At 34.9% G+C, this 16,023-nt stretch overlaps 1 protein-coding gene across 1 annotated transcript; it reads left to right on the forward strand.

Annotated features, from left to right (window-relative positions):
* Nucleotides 11,294-15,614, forward strand: LOC107646145 (ankyrin repeat-containing protein At5g02620). The gene is made up of 4 exons (XM_016350339.2): nt 11,294-11,573; nt 11,655-12,129; nt 12,392-12,801; nt 14,368-15,614. The coding sequence occupies exons 1-4, from the start codon at nt 11,319-11,321 to the stop codon at nt 15,205-15,207; spliced, it is 1,980 nt and encodes a 659-aa protein (XP_016205825.1). The 5' UTR covers nt 11,294-11,318; the 3' UTR covers nt 15,208-15,614.

The raw sequence follows: 16,023 nt of genomic DNA on the forward strand, positions 1-16,023 counted from the left end.
CCCACTTGGTGTGTGCTGGGGCTGAGATTTCGTGCAGAGGCCATTTGTGGAGTTGAACGGCAGTTTTTATGCCAGTTTGGGCGTTCAACTCCCGTTTTTGATCCTTTTCTGGCGCTGGACGCCAGAATTGGGCAGAGGACTGGCGTTGAACGCCAGTTTACGTCATCTATTATTGTGCAAAGTATGGACTATTATATATTGCTGGAAAGCCCTGGATGTCTACTTTTCAACGCAATTGGAAGCACACCATTTCGAGTTCTGTAGCTCCAGAAAATCCACTTTGAGTGCAGGGAGGTCAGAATCCAACAGCATCAGCAGTCCTTTTTCAGCCTGAATCAGATTTTTGCTCAGCTCCTTCAATTTCAGCCAGAAAAATACCTAAAATTACAGAAAAACACACAACTCATAGTAAAGTCCAGAAATATGAATTTTTCCTAAAAACTACTAGAAATAGACTAAAAACTAACTAAAACATACTCAAAACTATATGAAATTATCCCCAAAAAGCGTATAAAATATCCGCTCATCAACTATCTTCATGTGATAACATAGTTCTTCTTTTATCTTTATATTTACATTCTTGCATATTAGCCATTGCATTGTCAAATTCACGGTGTAGAATATCAGTCAACTCTAGGTATTCTGACTCAAATTCACAAACATTGTGCGAACGAAGCACCAACTCATCAAATCTCTTACGTTTTGGCTCCAATAATAGCTCATCATGGCTGCTCTTGATATCTTTGTGCCTTCTTTTTAAATTCTTACTCCATCGTTCTAATATGTATCTTGATTCAACTTTAACTACTTACTCAAAACTTAGCACACACAAAGAATGACGACATAATATACCTCTTGATTCAAATAAAGAGCATTGGCATCTTATTTTACCTAACAATGCATCATATGTAACTTCAAAACCATTAAACTTGGAGTTTACAACCTGTTCTAACACCTCGTATGCCTTAATGCCTAGAAGATGATGCTTCATTCTTGCAATACAATTCACATTTTCTCTAAATTGTGCTTGTATTTTTATTGAACTTTGCATGAGTATAAACATGTTGAAATTGAGCTTCTATTGATGATTTTATTGCACAAGGTATAACATAATTAAAATCTACATCATCAGTTTTTCTTTCTTTTTGTTCTTTATTGCTAAGACAATTATTATATTGCTTCACAAACTGAATCAATGTTCTTATTCACACCTAAATCATAATAAGAAAATCACTCAAATTGCTTTCAAATGATTCTTTTGAAAGAGAGCTCCAAACAATATGATTCATCTCTTGCTGAATTTTAACATGTCTCTTGTAACCATTTAATTTCTATAGAACCTTCTTTAAAATATGCCAAATATACCACCTATAAATTGTAGTTGGCATGCAAACCTTAATAGTACTTGGAATTGATGCACATTAATCAATAGTGATTCCTTTTGGAGTTTTTTCAACCATACAATGAAGCCAACATTCAAACAACTACTTGAATGATTCAGTGTCCTCATTCTTTAACAAAGCACATCCAAGAAGTACAGCATGGCCATGGTGATTCACACCAACAAAGAAAGCAAATGGCAAAATACTTGAAAAATTCACATATTCATCACACAAATTCACATGGTCAATAAACAAATACCTGTTCATATTGTAAGTGGTATTAAATGACACTACATCACCAAAATACTCAAATGCAGCCCTACTTCTTACATCAGCCCAAAATATATTTTTAATTGACTTATCATAATCAAGTTGAAACTCATAAAAGAAACTCTAATTTTTCTTTCATTCTCAAAAAGTATTTTTCTAATTCTTTTGCATCATCTACTTCAGAAATATTACGAACATGCCTACTAATATAATTTCTAACATCTTTTTCAATAAAATTTAATTTACGATGACCACCAACTACTGCAACAAGTGCTTGATATGTTTTACTTGTACAGTATTGGCTTTAACATTATTCTCAATTGTTTAGTGAACATGCATGCTTAACTTCCTGTGTTGTTTAAGCATTTCAACTTGATCGGAACAACATGGATGTGAATGAGTTAGAACAACCTTTGAAATAACCCAAACACTTGTATCCTTCACTATATGCGCATAGATTCTTGTAGGACACCTTATAACGGATGTTGGATTTGTCTCCACAGTAGGTGGTATAGTAGATTTTCTATTTCCCTCTCTAGTGCATATAATGAGTTGGTTTTTTATTTCATTTTCCTTCCTATCTGAGTTCCTTATTTTGGTAGAATAATCTAAGAGTGTTGAAAACTATCCTAACCTTTGGCACATTCTGATCATCAACATCATACAAAAATTTGATCCTGAAATAACCACAATGATCATCACATAAAAAAAAGTTTTGGTTCGGTGCAACACACAAATATTTAAGCATAATACATATTTCGGGTAGCATAGCACACAATTTCACACATATAGCACAAAAACACAAATATTTAAGTATAACACATATTCCGGGTAGCATAGCACACAAATTCACACATATAGAACAAAAAACAAAAATCATAGAACAACACTAATTTCGATATCACCATAAATAACTAGAAACAGCTAATACTTGTGTAGCTCACGCTAATTTGTCATAATCATTAAAAGAAGCCATGCATACCTCTTCAATTACGTTCAATACAGAAGAAACATCCAATTCACACAATTTAGCTCCTCTGAACTACGATTTTTTATTATCACTGAGGATCCGCATATTTAAGGAGAATTTAGATCTAATTTCACAAACACTGTATAATTTTGAATAGAATACATCAAAAATCTAGCATAATACAGAGAAAAAAATTGAAAGAAAAGAAAGAAGAAGGTGTCAACAGATTTGATTTCACAAGTACTGCACAATTCTGGATAGAATGCACTAAAAATCCAACACAATGCAGAAAAAAAAACACGAAAGAAAATGAAGAAGAAGGTGTCGAAAGTGACCCGATTTTATGTAACACCCTAATTACCCTAAGCATTACCTTCCGTCGTAAAGCAAAGGTTAATCAAAGGTTACGACAGTTTTAAGCTCATACATATAATATATATAGAAGAAATAATATAATCTAGAAGCCTGATGAAGGATATAGCTCAAATACAGGATTTGAAAGCGCAAAACGTACTCACGATGCTACTAACTTAAAGCACAAGATATAGATATAATATAAAAAAGGATAAGAGTATAATAACATAAGAATCTAGCCACGGCTCGCGGAGTTTAAGCCAGCTAGTTATATACAGACCATACAGAAATCTAAAGATAAAAACAGCTTATACAGTTTTTGTCTCTCAAAATAAGCCTCTAGGCAAAAGCAAAATACAAAAGGTGAGAGATATAAACAAAATAATCAAAAGACATCCAAAACAGATAAGGATCCTCCGCTTCTGTCACCATCCAAACAACTCACCGAGGTGGGTTGCGACCTGCATTTGAAAAATACAACAGCAATATGGTATGAGAATCGGAGGTTCTCCGTATGGTAAAAGTGCCCAGTGATGTAAGATATAAGACCCCGGGATGCCAAAGGCAATCCTAGAACTTCATATCTATCACAAGATTCACCTTAAAGCATTTCTAAAATAGTAAAGCATAACTTGATCCATAACAATATAAAAGGGTAATCTAACTTAAAGGATTTTCTAACTAACAACTCTCCGCTGTCCCATAGCCTTCACCAACCTATCCTCCATGCGATCCCATCGCCACTGCCTTCCAAACCTCCTCAATCCCAGTAAAAAGCACAATTAATTTCAATGCAAGTAAAACACAAGTATAGGCATATATATCAAGTAATTCAAGTAGGCAATTATACATGTTATACAAATAGGCAATCAATTACAAGTCGGAAAAGCATACAAACAGGTAGAAGATGCATATGATGAATGCCTGTCCTACTGGCTGTGATATCACATTGTCGATTCAACTGCCAACCCGACACATCTCCATGGAGATGTCGCCCTTCGGAATCATCATTGGGAACCTCTGAGATATGGTGCTTGGAACACCGTCCAGGATTTTGTGCCTGCACACTCTATTGATCCGAAGGGATGCGAGCGGGATACTCTTGCCACAGACCTCACATCTCAACGTAAGCGAGATTAACCACCGTCCTTACGCCATTGCCGCTACCTCGACAGGCTGGATTAACCACCATCCCTTCCAGGCGCATAACGTCTCAACAATCTCAGTATAAAATAGTAGTTCAGTGGTTTTCAGAAAACATTTTCAGTATATCATGGATCCATCGTTTCATTTCGAGTCCTCGACTCATCTAAACCACTGTCAATTCACATTTCCATTCCGAGTCCTCGACTCATTTCAACTACCGTCAATTCACATTTCTATTCCGAACTCATTAGTTCGTCAGTTTCTCGATTCAGGAATCTTTCTCCCTTCTCATTCTACCATATCCATCCTCAGTACACCAGAAACCTAAGCCTCCGTTTTCTAACTTTTCAAATTAATACCAATTTCAATCTCCTAGGATCTTTCCCATATTTTAATATCCGATATTAAGCCCAAGAGCCTTAATTAGGTGTCACAGAAGTATACAAACTTGTTGGGAAGGTGAAATAGTTTAAAAACAAAGCTTAAATTGTAAAACAGGGCGTGTGCGTACGCACAGGGGTGTGCGTGTGCACGCCCAGGAAAATTTTCAAAAAGTGTGCGTATGCATAGGGGTGTGCGTACGCACAAGTACCAAAATTTTCAATTCTATTCGCTCGCACAAGGCGTGCTAGTGCCCCCAACAGAACGCACCTTCCAACGTGTGCGTGCGCATAGGGCTGTGCATACGCACAGGTTGTAAAACTCCATTGGTTATGTGCGCGCACAGGTTGTGCTAGCGCTCTAAACAGAAAGCCTTCTCCTGTGTGTGTGTATGCACAAGGCTGTGCGTGTGCACAGGTTCAAAAAATCACAGGGGTGTGCGTACGCACATATCAGAAATCACAAAATTTTGCAACATTGCAGAATTTCAGATTTTGACACCAAACTTTCCACAATCATATCTTCCTCTACCAAAATCGAATTTCCACAAAACTTAAACCATTTTAAATCTTGTTCAATCATCTCTCATTTGGTATAAAAAGCAGTGAATTTCAAGCAAGGTAGCTCAAGATATGAGTCATGGAAGTTCACCAAAATTTTTATTTTACCAAAGTTCACAAATCACCAATTTTCCAATTTTCACAACTCAAACCAACCAAAACCACATTAACTCAATTCTTACCATTTGCCATACCTCAATTCACCTCTCCACCTTATGAGATCGTCAATTCTCATTATCAAATACATGGTAATATACTCATATCTCTACTAACACATTAATCAAATAACATTTCACCCTTACCAACCATCATTATAATCAATTTCAATCTCAATCTCCAATATCATGCTACCAACATCAACATTGCAATTTATCAACATTCCAAATCATCAAATCATCATACATTACCATACAATATTTCAATCAACATAGCCGAAGCTCACCAATTCATCATTCATCATTCATCATATCTCAACAAACCAAACACCCAAAACAATCCAATTCTATCCTATGGGTCACTAGTCTAAGTATCCAGAAATATTATATATTACATAGAGAAAACCGAAATCATACCTTAGCCGATTCCCAATATATTCCAAAATTCAAATTGAGTGCAAATCGAGCTTCCAACCACAATCCAAGTCACCAAGAATCTCCAACAAGCATCAACACTCACCAACAAGCTCCAATATTCAAGCTAATACCACACATTTTATATAAATCAAAACATAATACTCACAATTAATCATTTTACCAGGGTTCTTGAGAATCTTACCTCATCCATTGAAATTTGGGCTAGAACCTAACATTTCCTCACTAAGGAGTAGCACCTAAACAACCAAAACACAAGGTTTTTTCAAAATCATCACTCATCAAACTCAAATTTCTTAGGGCAGCAAGAAGGAAGATAAATTCGATAAACTTACCACAAAGCTTAGATAGAAGTGACGGGCTCGGCGAGAGTTTTGCGTAGCCGCCAACGGCACGCGAATCGGAACACCGTAGCTCAAGTTATGGTCGATTGATTGATGAGGTGAATAGTGTTTCTCTCTTCTCCTCTCCCTCTTTTCTTTTCAGCTGAGTGGGTGTGTTTGTGAGTGTGTTGTTGCTGAATGGGTTCATTAATGAACCTATATATAGGTTGGGCTTGGGCCCGGTCCAACCCGTTAGCGTTTTTAGTCCGTTTGGTCCAGATTTGGGCCAAACCTTTAAAATTAACGCCCGATTTTCTGTTTCTAACATTTTTCTAAGGTTTTTGACTATTTTAAATTTTTCTCGCACAGTACTTGACAAACTTAAACCGGTTCGACCGGTTCGGCTGCCAGTTCATAGTTTTTTCTCGGTTTTTCGCGAAAATATATTTTCTGACTCAGAAAAATCCACTGAGTCCAAAAATCATACTTACATCCTCAAATTCTCATTCTAAATTGTTGGATCCTGTTTTGGGCAATTTAATTACCTAATTAGGCGGTTAATTAGTCACGGTTCTTACATTTTACAACCACTTTAATTTCGTTATTCGTTAAAGAAGAGAAAGAGAAAATACAAGTAATAAGAGAGAGAGTGACGCGTGAATAAGTTTTTAGTTTTAATAACTTGATTGATAAAAAAATTTAAATATTGTTGTGATAAGATCAAAATGGATGCCATTAATATGGGCGATTGATTTTGTTTTCAATACTAAAGGACTCAACTTCAAGGCAAACCAAAGTTGATGAAGTTGAAAATGTAAACTTCACATGCCTATAAATAGAGAAGCAATCTGAGGAACAATACACACAGCAATAAAACAATTCTCTCTCTTTCTTTATGTTGCAACTATTCTAAGTATTCCTCTCTCTCACTCTTTATATATAATATTAGTAAATATATTAATCATCTCTATTATATTGAGATAGTAATTGTGGTGAATATTGTTATCTAATTATACTTCTTTATTTTATATTTATTACATCTTCCTTATTTATTTATTTATTTATTTTACAACACGTTATTAGCATGAGACTTTGATCAAATTTTAGAAAGATTCAGAAAATGGCAAGGACATATAGTGAAGATGTTTGCCATGCGGATAGTGCAAGTTCGCATACTATTCTCAAAAGTAATATATATTTTACTCATCTTGTGCCAAAAGAAGAATATGTTAATACTATTATTGGCTCACGCAATGTGATAGAAGGCTCCAGAAGATCTATAATTTTTGTTTTCTGGATAAACAAAATTCATAATAAATAATGCACTATTGTCTACTAAGTCTCTAAGGAACTTATTGAGCTTCAAAGATATTCGTCGAAATGGATACCATATTGAAACTATGAATGAGGAAAATCATCAGTACTTATGTATCACAACTCATGATTCAAATAAAAAGGTTATATTAGAAAAATTACCCTCACTTTCATATGGGTTATATTATACTAAAATTAGTGCAATTGAATCACATGCCATTATAAACCAGAAGTTTACTAGCCCAAATGAATTCATAACTTGGCATGACTGACTGGGTCATCCGGGAACAACCATGATCGAAAAATTATTGAAAACTCCCATGGACATTCACTAAAGAACCAGAAGATTCTTAAATCCAGTGAATTTTGTTGTGCTGTATGTTCTCAAGGAAAGCTAATTTTATGGCCATCACCAGTAAAGATTGGATTTGAGTCCCTTGAATTCCTAGAAAGGATTCAAGGCAATATATGTGGACCTATTCATCCACCATGTGGATTATTTAGATATTTTATGGCCATCACCAGTAAAGATTGGATTTGAGTCCCTTGAATTCCTAGAAAGGATTCAAGGCAATATATGTGGACCTATTCATCCACCATGTGGATTATTTAGATATTTTATGGTCCTAATAGACGCATCTTCAAGATGGTCACATGTGTACTTATTGTCTTCTCACAACCTGGCGTTTATGAGATTACTTACTCAAATTATTCGATTAAAAATACAGTTTCCAGAAAATCCAATCAAAGCAATTTGTTTTGATAACGCTGGTGAATTCACTTTCCAAGCCTTTGATGCTTATTGTATGGCTAACGAAATAAGCGTTGAACATCCCATAGCTCATGTTCACACACAAAATGGGTTAGCAGAATCACTTATTAAACGCCTCTAGTTAATTGCTAGACCCTTGCTTATGAGAACAAATCTCCCAACCTCGTCTTGGGGGCATGCTATTTTACATGCCGCAACACTTATTCGTTTGAGGCCAACAAGTTACCATAAAAGAAAATTAGGGATATATGTTGGATATGATTCTCCCTCTATAGGGAGGTATCTTGAGATACAAACTGGAGATGTATTTAAAGCCTGATTTGCAGATTGTGATTTTGATGAATCAAAATTTTCAACATTAGGGGGAGAGAATAAGCTTCCTGAAAAGGAATTTAATTGGAATGCATCATCCTTGATGCATTTAGATTCTCGATCAGGATAATGTGAACCAGAAGTTCAAAAGATTATACATTTGTAAAGAATAACAAATGAATTGCCTGATGCATTTTCTGATACAAAAAGGATAACTAAATCCTATATAACAGCTGAAAATTCTCTAGTTTGAATTGATGTCCCAGTAGGACAAATAGCCACCGAAACAAATTCACGTCAGAAGCGTGGTAGACATGTTGGTTCCAAAGACAAATATCCTCGAAAAAGAAAAGAGGTAAATACTATTCCTGTTGAAAAAGATATAGTAAAGACACCTGCAGTTGTCCAAAATGTTGATATAGTTTTGACACTAGAAGACGTTCAGGTACCTGAAAATTGTGAAAATGATGAGATCTCGATAAATTATGTCTTTACAGGAGAAAAATGGGACCGAAATAAGATAATTGTCAATAAAATATTTGCGTATAATGTGACATTAAATATTATGCATTAAAGTAAGGATCTTGAGCCAAGAACAGTTGAAGAATATCGACAAAGGAATGATTGGCCAAAATGGGAAAAAGCTATGAAAGTTGAGTTAGACTCACTTGCGAAACGTGAAGTCTTTGAACCTGTAGTCCGTACACCAGAAGATGTAAAACCTGTTGGATACAGATGGATATTTGTGAGAAAACGAAATAAGAAAAATAAAGTTGTACGCTACAAAGCTCGACTTGTGGCACAAGGTTTTTCACAATGGCCTGGTATAGATTATGAAGAAACATATTCCCCTGTAGTGGATACAATAACATTACATTATTTGGTCAGTTTATCTGCATACCATAAACTACATATGCATTTAATTGATGTAGTAACAACCTACTTATACGGATAATTAGATCGTGATATCTATATGAAAGTCCCTGAAAATTAAAGATATCTAAATCGTCCAATGAATATTCACAGGGGTTATACTCAGTCAAATTGTAAAGATCTTTATATGGTCTAAAGCAATCTGAACGAATGTGGTATAATCGTCTTACTGAGTATCTAGCCAAAAATGGATTTAAGAATGATGATATCTGCCCATGTATTTTCATAAAGAAATCTGCATCTGGATTCATTATAATTGCTGTGTACATTGATGATTTAAATATCATTGGAACTCGTGAAGAGATTCCAACAATTATAAAAGCTCTAAAAGAAGAGTTTGAGATGAAAGATCTTGAAAAGACTAAATTTTGTCTCGACCTACAGATCGAGCATACAAAAAATAGAATCTTTATTCATCAAACAACATACATAGAAAAGATTTTGAAGAGATTTTATATGGATAAGTCGCATCCATTGAGTACCCCCAATGATCGTAAGGTCTTTAGATGTGAAAAAGAATTAATTCCGTCCTAAAGAAGAAAATGAAGATATCCTTGGTCTTGAAGTACCATATCTTAGTGCCATTGGGGAATTAATGTATCTTGTTAATAATACACGACCTGATATATCATTTGTCGTGAATTTATTAGTAAGGTATAGTTCCTCTCCAACCAGAAGACATTGGAATGGAATCAAACAAATTTTTCGATATCTTTATGGAACGGTTGATATGGGATTGTTCTATCCATATGGATCTAAGTCACAATTAGTTAGCTATGCAGATGCAGGATACTTGTCTGATCCACATAAAGGGAGATCTCAAACAGGATATCTATTCACATATGGTGGTACAACTATATCATGGAAGTCCACAAAACAGACGATTGCAGCAACATCCTCTAATCATGCTGAAATACTAGCAATACATGAAGCTAGTCGTGAGTGTTTTTGGCTTAGAAGTTTGATCCAATATATTCTGTCATCATGTGGACCGATTGACCATAAGATAGCTCCAACTGTCAGATAATATAGCATGCATAACTCAACTTAAAAGTGGATACATCAAAGATGATAGGACAAAGCATATTTCTCCCAAATTCTTCTTTACTCATGATCTTCAAAATCAAGAAACAATTGATGTCCAACAAATACGCTCAAGCGATAATCTGGCAGATTTATTTACAAAGTCATTTACAAAATTCTCCTTTGAAAGATTGGTATATCAAATTAGGATGTGTCAATTTCGAGATATTAAATAATGGTGACAAGAGAGAGAGACTGTACTCTTTTTTCCTTGATCAAGATTTTTTCTCATTGGGTTTTTCTTGACAAGATTTTTAATAAGGTAGTCCCTATCACAAAGGATTTTGTACTCTTTTTCCTTCACTAAAGTTTTTTTCCATTAGATTTTTCTTTAATAAAATTTTAACGAGGCATAATCCTAAATGTGCATCCAATAGGGAGTGTTGTGATAAGATAAAAATGGATGCCCATTAATATGAGTGGCTTATTTTGTTTTCAATACAGACTCAACTTCTCAAGGCAAACTAAAGTTAACGAAATTGAAAATGTAAACTTCACATGCCTATAAATAGAGAAGCAATTTAACGAACAATACACACAGCAATAAAACAATTTTCTCTCTTTGTTTATGTTGCAACTATTCTGAATATTTCCCCTCTCACTCTTTATATATAATATTAGTAAATATATTAGTCATCTATTATATTGAGATAATAATTGTGGTGAATATTGTTATCTAATTATATTTCTTTATTTTATATTTATTACATCTTTCTTATTTATTTATTTATTTATTATACAACAAATACCTAATATTTTTATTTTGATAAATATTAATTTTAATATTTTATAGAATTAGAAGGATAATTAAATTAACTCTTCAGTCTCCAATAATTCATATGTTATTATCTTATCGTTTTGTAGCTCACTTTGACATTCATATTCCCTGGTGGTGTAAAAGAGGGCTTGTCAATACTCAACAATCAACATGTTACGGCTTTACAACAATTACCTTCACTTGACGGTGGTAATTTTGTACCCAATGTTTCGTTCGCCATATAGCTCAATCATAACAAGACGACGAAAAAAAAAAAAAAGAAAGAAAAATGTGGGTCTCCACTCTTCCTGTGCTTTTGAGCATCTGAACAGTTCAGATTGTGGAATCGATCTTTCGTTCGACTTTCAGACTTGCTGTGGTCTGGGATCTGTTCATTTATTGATATTCTCAAACCTCAACTTAAAGGTATTGTTAATTAATTCTCATAGCCCTTGATATTATCTCTTCACATAGAATTAGAAGGGTGGTATTTGCTGTTTGGAACAGTTGTTGTTGTTGTTCTGGACTATGGAGAAACAGAACAGTTTTCGGGCATCTACAATGGAAAAACAGCAGAGTTTTCGGCGGGTGATGGAGAAACAGAAAAGCTTTCGCGGATTTATGGAAAAACAGAAGAGTTTCCGGATTGTGATGGAGAAGCAGCTGAGCTTCATCGGCAGTGAGAGGAAAAAGAGCAAGGAGTCACCTGGGAAACGTGGTGACTTGCCAATTCATTTAGCAGCCCGGGGAGGGAACTTGAGCAGAGTGAAAGACATAATTGAAAACTGTGCTAGTTCTGATATGAAGGATTTCTTATCTAAGCAGAACTTTGAAGGGGAGACCCCTCTTTATGTTGCCGCAGAAAATGGACATGCTTCCGTTGTTAGTGAGATACTTAAGTTCTTGGATCTACAAACTGCTTCTATTGTCGCCAGAAATGGCTATGATCCTTTTCACGTCGCAGCAAAGCAGGGTCATCTTGGTAAGATCAACATGGCCTTATTTCAATGCGTCAACATTTGATTTGTTTGGCAACAAAATTAGGAATGGTAGAAGGACGCTTATGTTAATTGTGGCTTATTGAATTGGCATGTAGCACTAATCGTTAAAAGTGATAAATTTTCACTAGACAAATAAAAATATGGCTTCAGTGGTTTTAACTGCGTTGTGTTGTTTGAACGTAGCATGTCTGTTATTAAATGTCTTTGGCCATAGGTCTGACTTAGAGTAGAAGAATATTGCAGAGGTGCTGAGAGAACTGCTGCACTTCTTTCCCAACTTGGCCATGACTACAGATTTGTCCAATTCAACTGCTTTACACACAGCTGCAACTCAAGGTCATATTGATGTGGTTAACCTCCTCTTGGAGTCAGATTCAAACCTTGCAAAAATAGCCAGGAACAATGGTAAGACTGTCCTTCACTCAGCTGCTAGAATGGGGCATTTGGAAGTTGTGAAAGCCTTATTGAACAAGGATCCAAGCACTGGATTTAGGACTGATAAGAAAGGTCAAACTGCACTACACATGGCTGTGAAGGGGCAAAATCAAGAAATTCTGCTGGAATTGGTAAAACCCGACCAATCAGTTTTAAGTCTAGAAGATAATAAAGGAAATACAGCCTTGCATATTGCCACAAAGAAGGGCCGTATTCAGGTATTCCCTTATTCTTTTCTAATTCACTCTACATCAGCCTTTAAAAACTAATTTGTATTTAGAAAGCAAGTCTTTGTTTCTAAGCCCAAAAATAGTCATGTTATCATACATTTGGTAACACTGTGTTCTTGTTTGCACCAAGGTACACAGTGTACTAGGATCAAGGTAGCTACCTCACTTAATGGGCAGAGCCATGAATTCAACTTCATATATATATATATATATAGTCATTCTAGTATGACTATGCTACAGTGGTTACAGTGACTATGGTGTTTCAAAAAGTGTTGCTAAAGTTAAAGTAACTTTTTTTATAGTTAAACAACGCTTTTAAAAATGTTACCAAAATGTAAAAAAAAGGTGACTTTAATGTGAACAATACGTCGTAGCTACTATAGCATAGGCATACTAGAATCCACCATATATATATATATGACAATCTGTAAAGGAGAGTGTTGAGATTACCTCCTCCACACACAACCCTCCTTCTAACAACAAATAAAATAAAATAAAATATTTGCTCGCTTTATCCATAAAGCTTTGACTCCTTTTTTTTTCTTTGTATAAATACATTCGGAAATGCATTTAATTGAAGTTGGGAAGTCAAATTTTGTTGCCTCTGTTATTTATGTTCTTTGTGATACTTCAGTTGTACTATTTTAGTATTTTTGTTATGCTCCATGACAAAACCTGCTTTGCACTAGAGCAATGTTTTGTAAATTATGCTGAGCTTAATTGCATGGTTTCAAACACCGGGGTTTTCTTCAGTGCTCTAAGCAATATTTGAAGTAACTTGTGAACTATATAAAGAAAAGAACTTCCCGTGATTTAATTATAAAAGGAGGGAACTGTAAGGGTATTATAGAAGAACTATTACCAGCTATCCTAACTCATAGTTCATAAATTTGGTGACAACGTATGCATCCGTTTTGGAAATAGGCTTGGGGCTTGTAGTTGCTTAGTGCTGCTCCTTGTTCTTTCATTTTCTGTTCATTTCACACTGTTCCTTCTTTCTTAAGCTGATATCACACTGATATTTGCTTGTGGTGTGAAATATTATACCCTGTACTTCTTATTTGCCTATCTTTGTGTGGTTTCTGACTTTCTGTCAAAAAACTAGTATCCCATCAAGTTGTTAAAACTGAAAAAATATTGTCGTGAAACCAATTGTCTCAAAAACTTAAGCTGATAGGAGGAGACGCATAAATGATTATATCTCTAACAAAAAAAACCTCATTTGGCATGGCAAATTCATATTTATGAAGCAATTATGAAATGTTGATTTCTCCTTTTGATGCATACCTTACAATAGAGTCAAGTTGAGTTCTGCATTCTGCTTGAATTGCTGGTAATTGTAAATTAAGCATTTTTCTAGGTTAGCATGAAGAATAACTCAACATATACTTCACACCCCACCACCAACCCTCTCAAGGAATGAAAGCATCTGTAATATAATTTTATACCCATTATGTAGAATTGAATGCTGAAACAATTCCATACAGCTGATACTAAAGTAATGAAGGTAATCGATTTTGATATCTATTCTAAAGTGGCTGTTACTTCGTGCAGAATGTTCGCTGCTTGTTATCTATGGAGGGTATCAACATCAATGCTACTAATAAAGCTGGAGAGACTCCTCTAGATATTGCAGAGAAATTCGGAACTCCAGAACTCGCCTCCCTTTTGAGGGATGCTGGGGCTGCCAATTCCACCCACACTGGGAAGCCAAATGCATCAAAGCATCTTAAGCAGACTGTCAGTGACATAAAGCATGATGTTCACTCCCAACTTCAACAGACTCGTCAGACTGGAGTGAGGGTCCAAAAAATTGCAAAGAAGCTGAAAAAACTCCACATTAGTGGCCTGAACAATGCAATAAATTCCGCTACTGTTGTTGCTGTTCTCATTGCTACAGTTGCTTTTGCAGCCATTTTCACAGTTCCGGGTCAATATGACGAGAAGAAAACCCCCGGCTTTTCACTTGGACAGGCAAATATTGCAAAAAATGCAGCTTTTTTAACCTTTTTTGTGTTTGATAGCCTGGCTTTATTCATCTCTCTGGCAGTTGTGGTGGTTCAAACTTCGGTAGTCGTGATTGAGCAGAAGGCGAAGAAGCAGCTTGTTTTTGTCATAAACAAGCTCATGTGGTTGGCTTGCCTTTTCATTTCCATTGCCTTCATTTCTCTCACATATGTAGTGGTGGGATCAGACTCCAGATGGCTTGCTATATACGCAACAGTTATTGGAAGCTTGATAATGCTCTCTACGATTGGCTCCATGTGTTATTGTGTCATTTTGCACAGGATGGAGGAGACAAAATTAAGGGCCGAGAGTCGTTCATACTCCATGTCTCATGCATCAGATCAAGAGATTTTGAACAGTGAATACAAGAGGATGTACGCACTTTAGGATAGTTCATAAATTAATGGAATGACCTTAATCCTGCTGCATTCTTGCAAGTGATCATTGCTTGGCAGTTGCTACTATGCTCTAGCTATGGTCTTTGATAGTCCACAGAAACTGAAACACAAAGGAGGCCAATTTTGTATTTGGAGTTTACTGCATATCGGTTTCCGATTCCATAAGTACTGTGCAGATGTGAAGATTTCAAAGTCATGTGTCCCTCTTATACATAATAAAGTTAATGCATGTAAGATATTTTTATCTTTTGGTGTCTATTCATGTAAGATATGGAATGGCTTTGTAATGGTAATGGATCAATTCTAAAGGGAGTTCAATGACGGATCAATTCAGAAGAGGGAGAATATGTGTGTTTATATTAAATTAAATCTTTTAATAAAATAGTACTAATTTTTCTAATACTATTCAATATTTTTATTTTGGATTACCTTGTTTCAATATTTTGGTTTACTATAATTTGGGGATGCATTAGAGGGTATAGATTCTTTTTCTTATGAATAAGCTACTAAAATAGTATTTGAATTACATTGTTAGACAAAAATAATCTCAAAAGATATTATCAATAAATAAGCCTCTAAAAAATTTAAAAATGTAACAAAATGAATTAGATATTAAATAGATACTCTAAAAAAAAATTTAGAAATCAGATTTTGAGTTTTTGACACAATTTTTGTAAGCATTACTATAAAAATAAGATCCTTTTATTCTAAAATTTTGATAACTTTATGTCAAGTGATTTTTTTTTTAAATATTTTATTGTAAATGATCACATTATTTTGAAAAATAAAAAGAAAATTGGAGACA

This window comes from Arachis ipaensis, chromosome B06 (genome assembly GCF_000816755.2).
Source record: "Arachis ipaensis cultivar K30076 chromosome B06, Araip1.1, whole genome shotgun sequence".
In the NCBI taxonomy this organism is placed as follows: domain Eukaryota; kingdom Viridiplantae; phylum Streptophyta; class Magnoliopsida; order Fabales; family Fabaceae; genus Arachis; species Arachis ipaensis.

What these genes read in the sequence shown, in the direction of transcription:
- LOC107646145 (XM_016350339.2), top strand. Translation starts at nt 11,319, where the DNA reads ATGTTACGGCTTTACAACAATTACCTTCACTTGACGGTGGTAATTTTG. An exon ending in TCTCAAACCTCAACTTAAAG is followed by an intron (nt 11,574 to 11,654) that starts GTATTGTTAATT and finishes TGTTTGGAACAG; the next exon opens with TTGTTGTTGTTGTTCTGGAC. An exon ending in AGCAAAGCAGGGTCATCTTG is followed by an intron (nt 12,130 to 12,391) that starts GTAAGATCAACA and finishes AGAATATTGCAG; the next exon opens with AGGTGCTGAGAGAACTGCTG.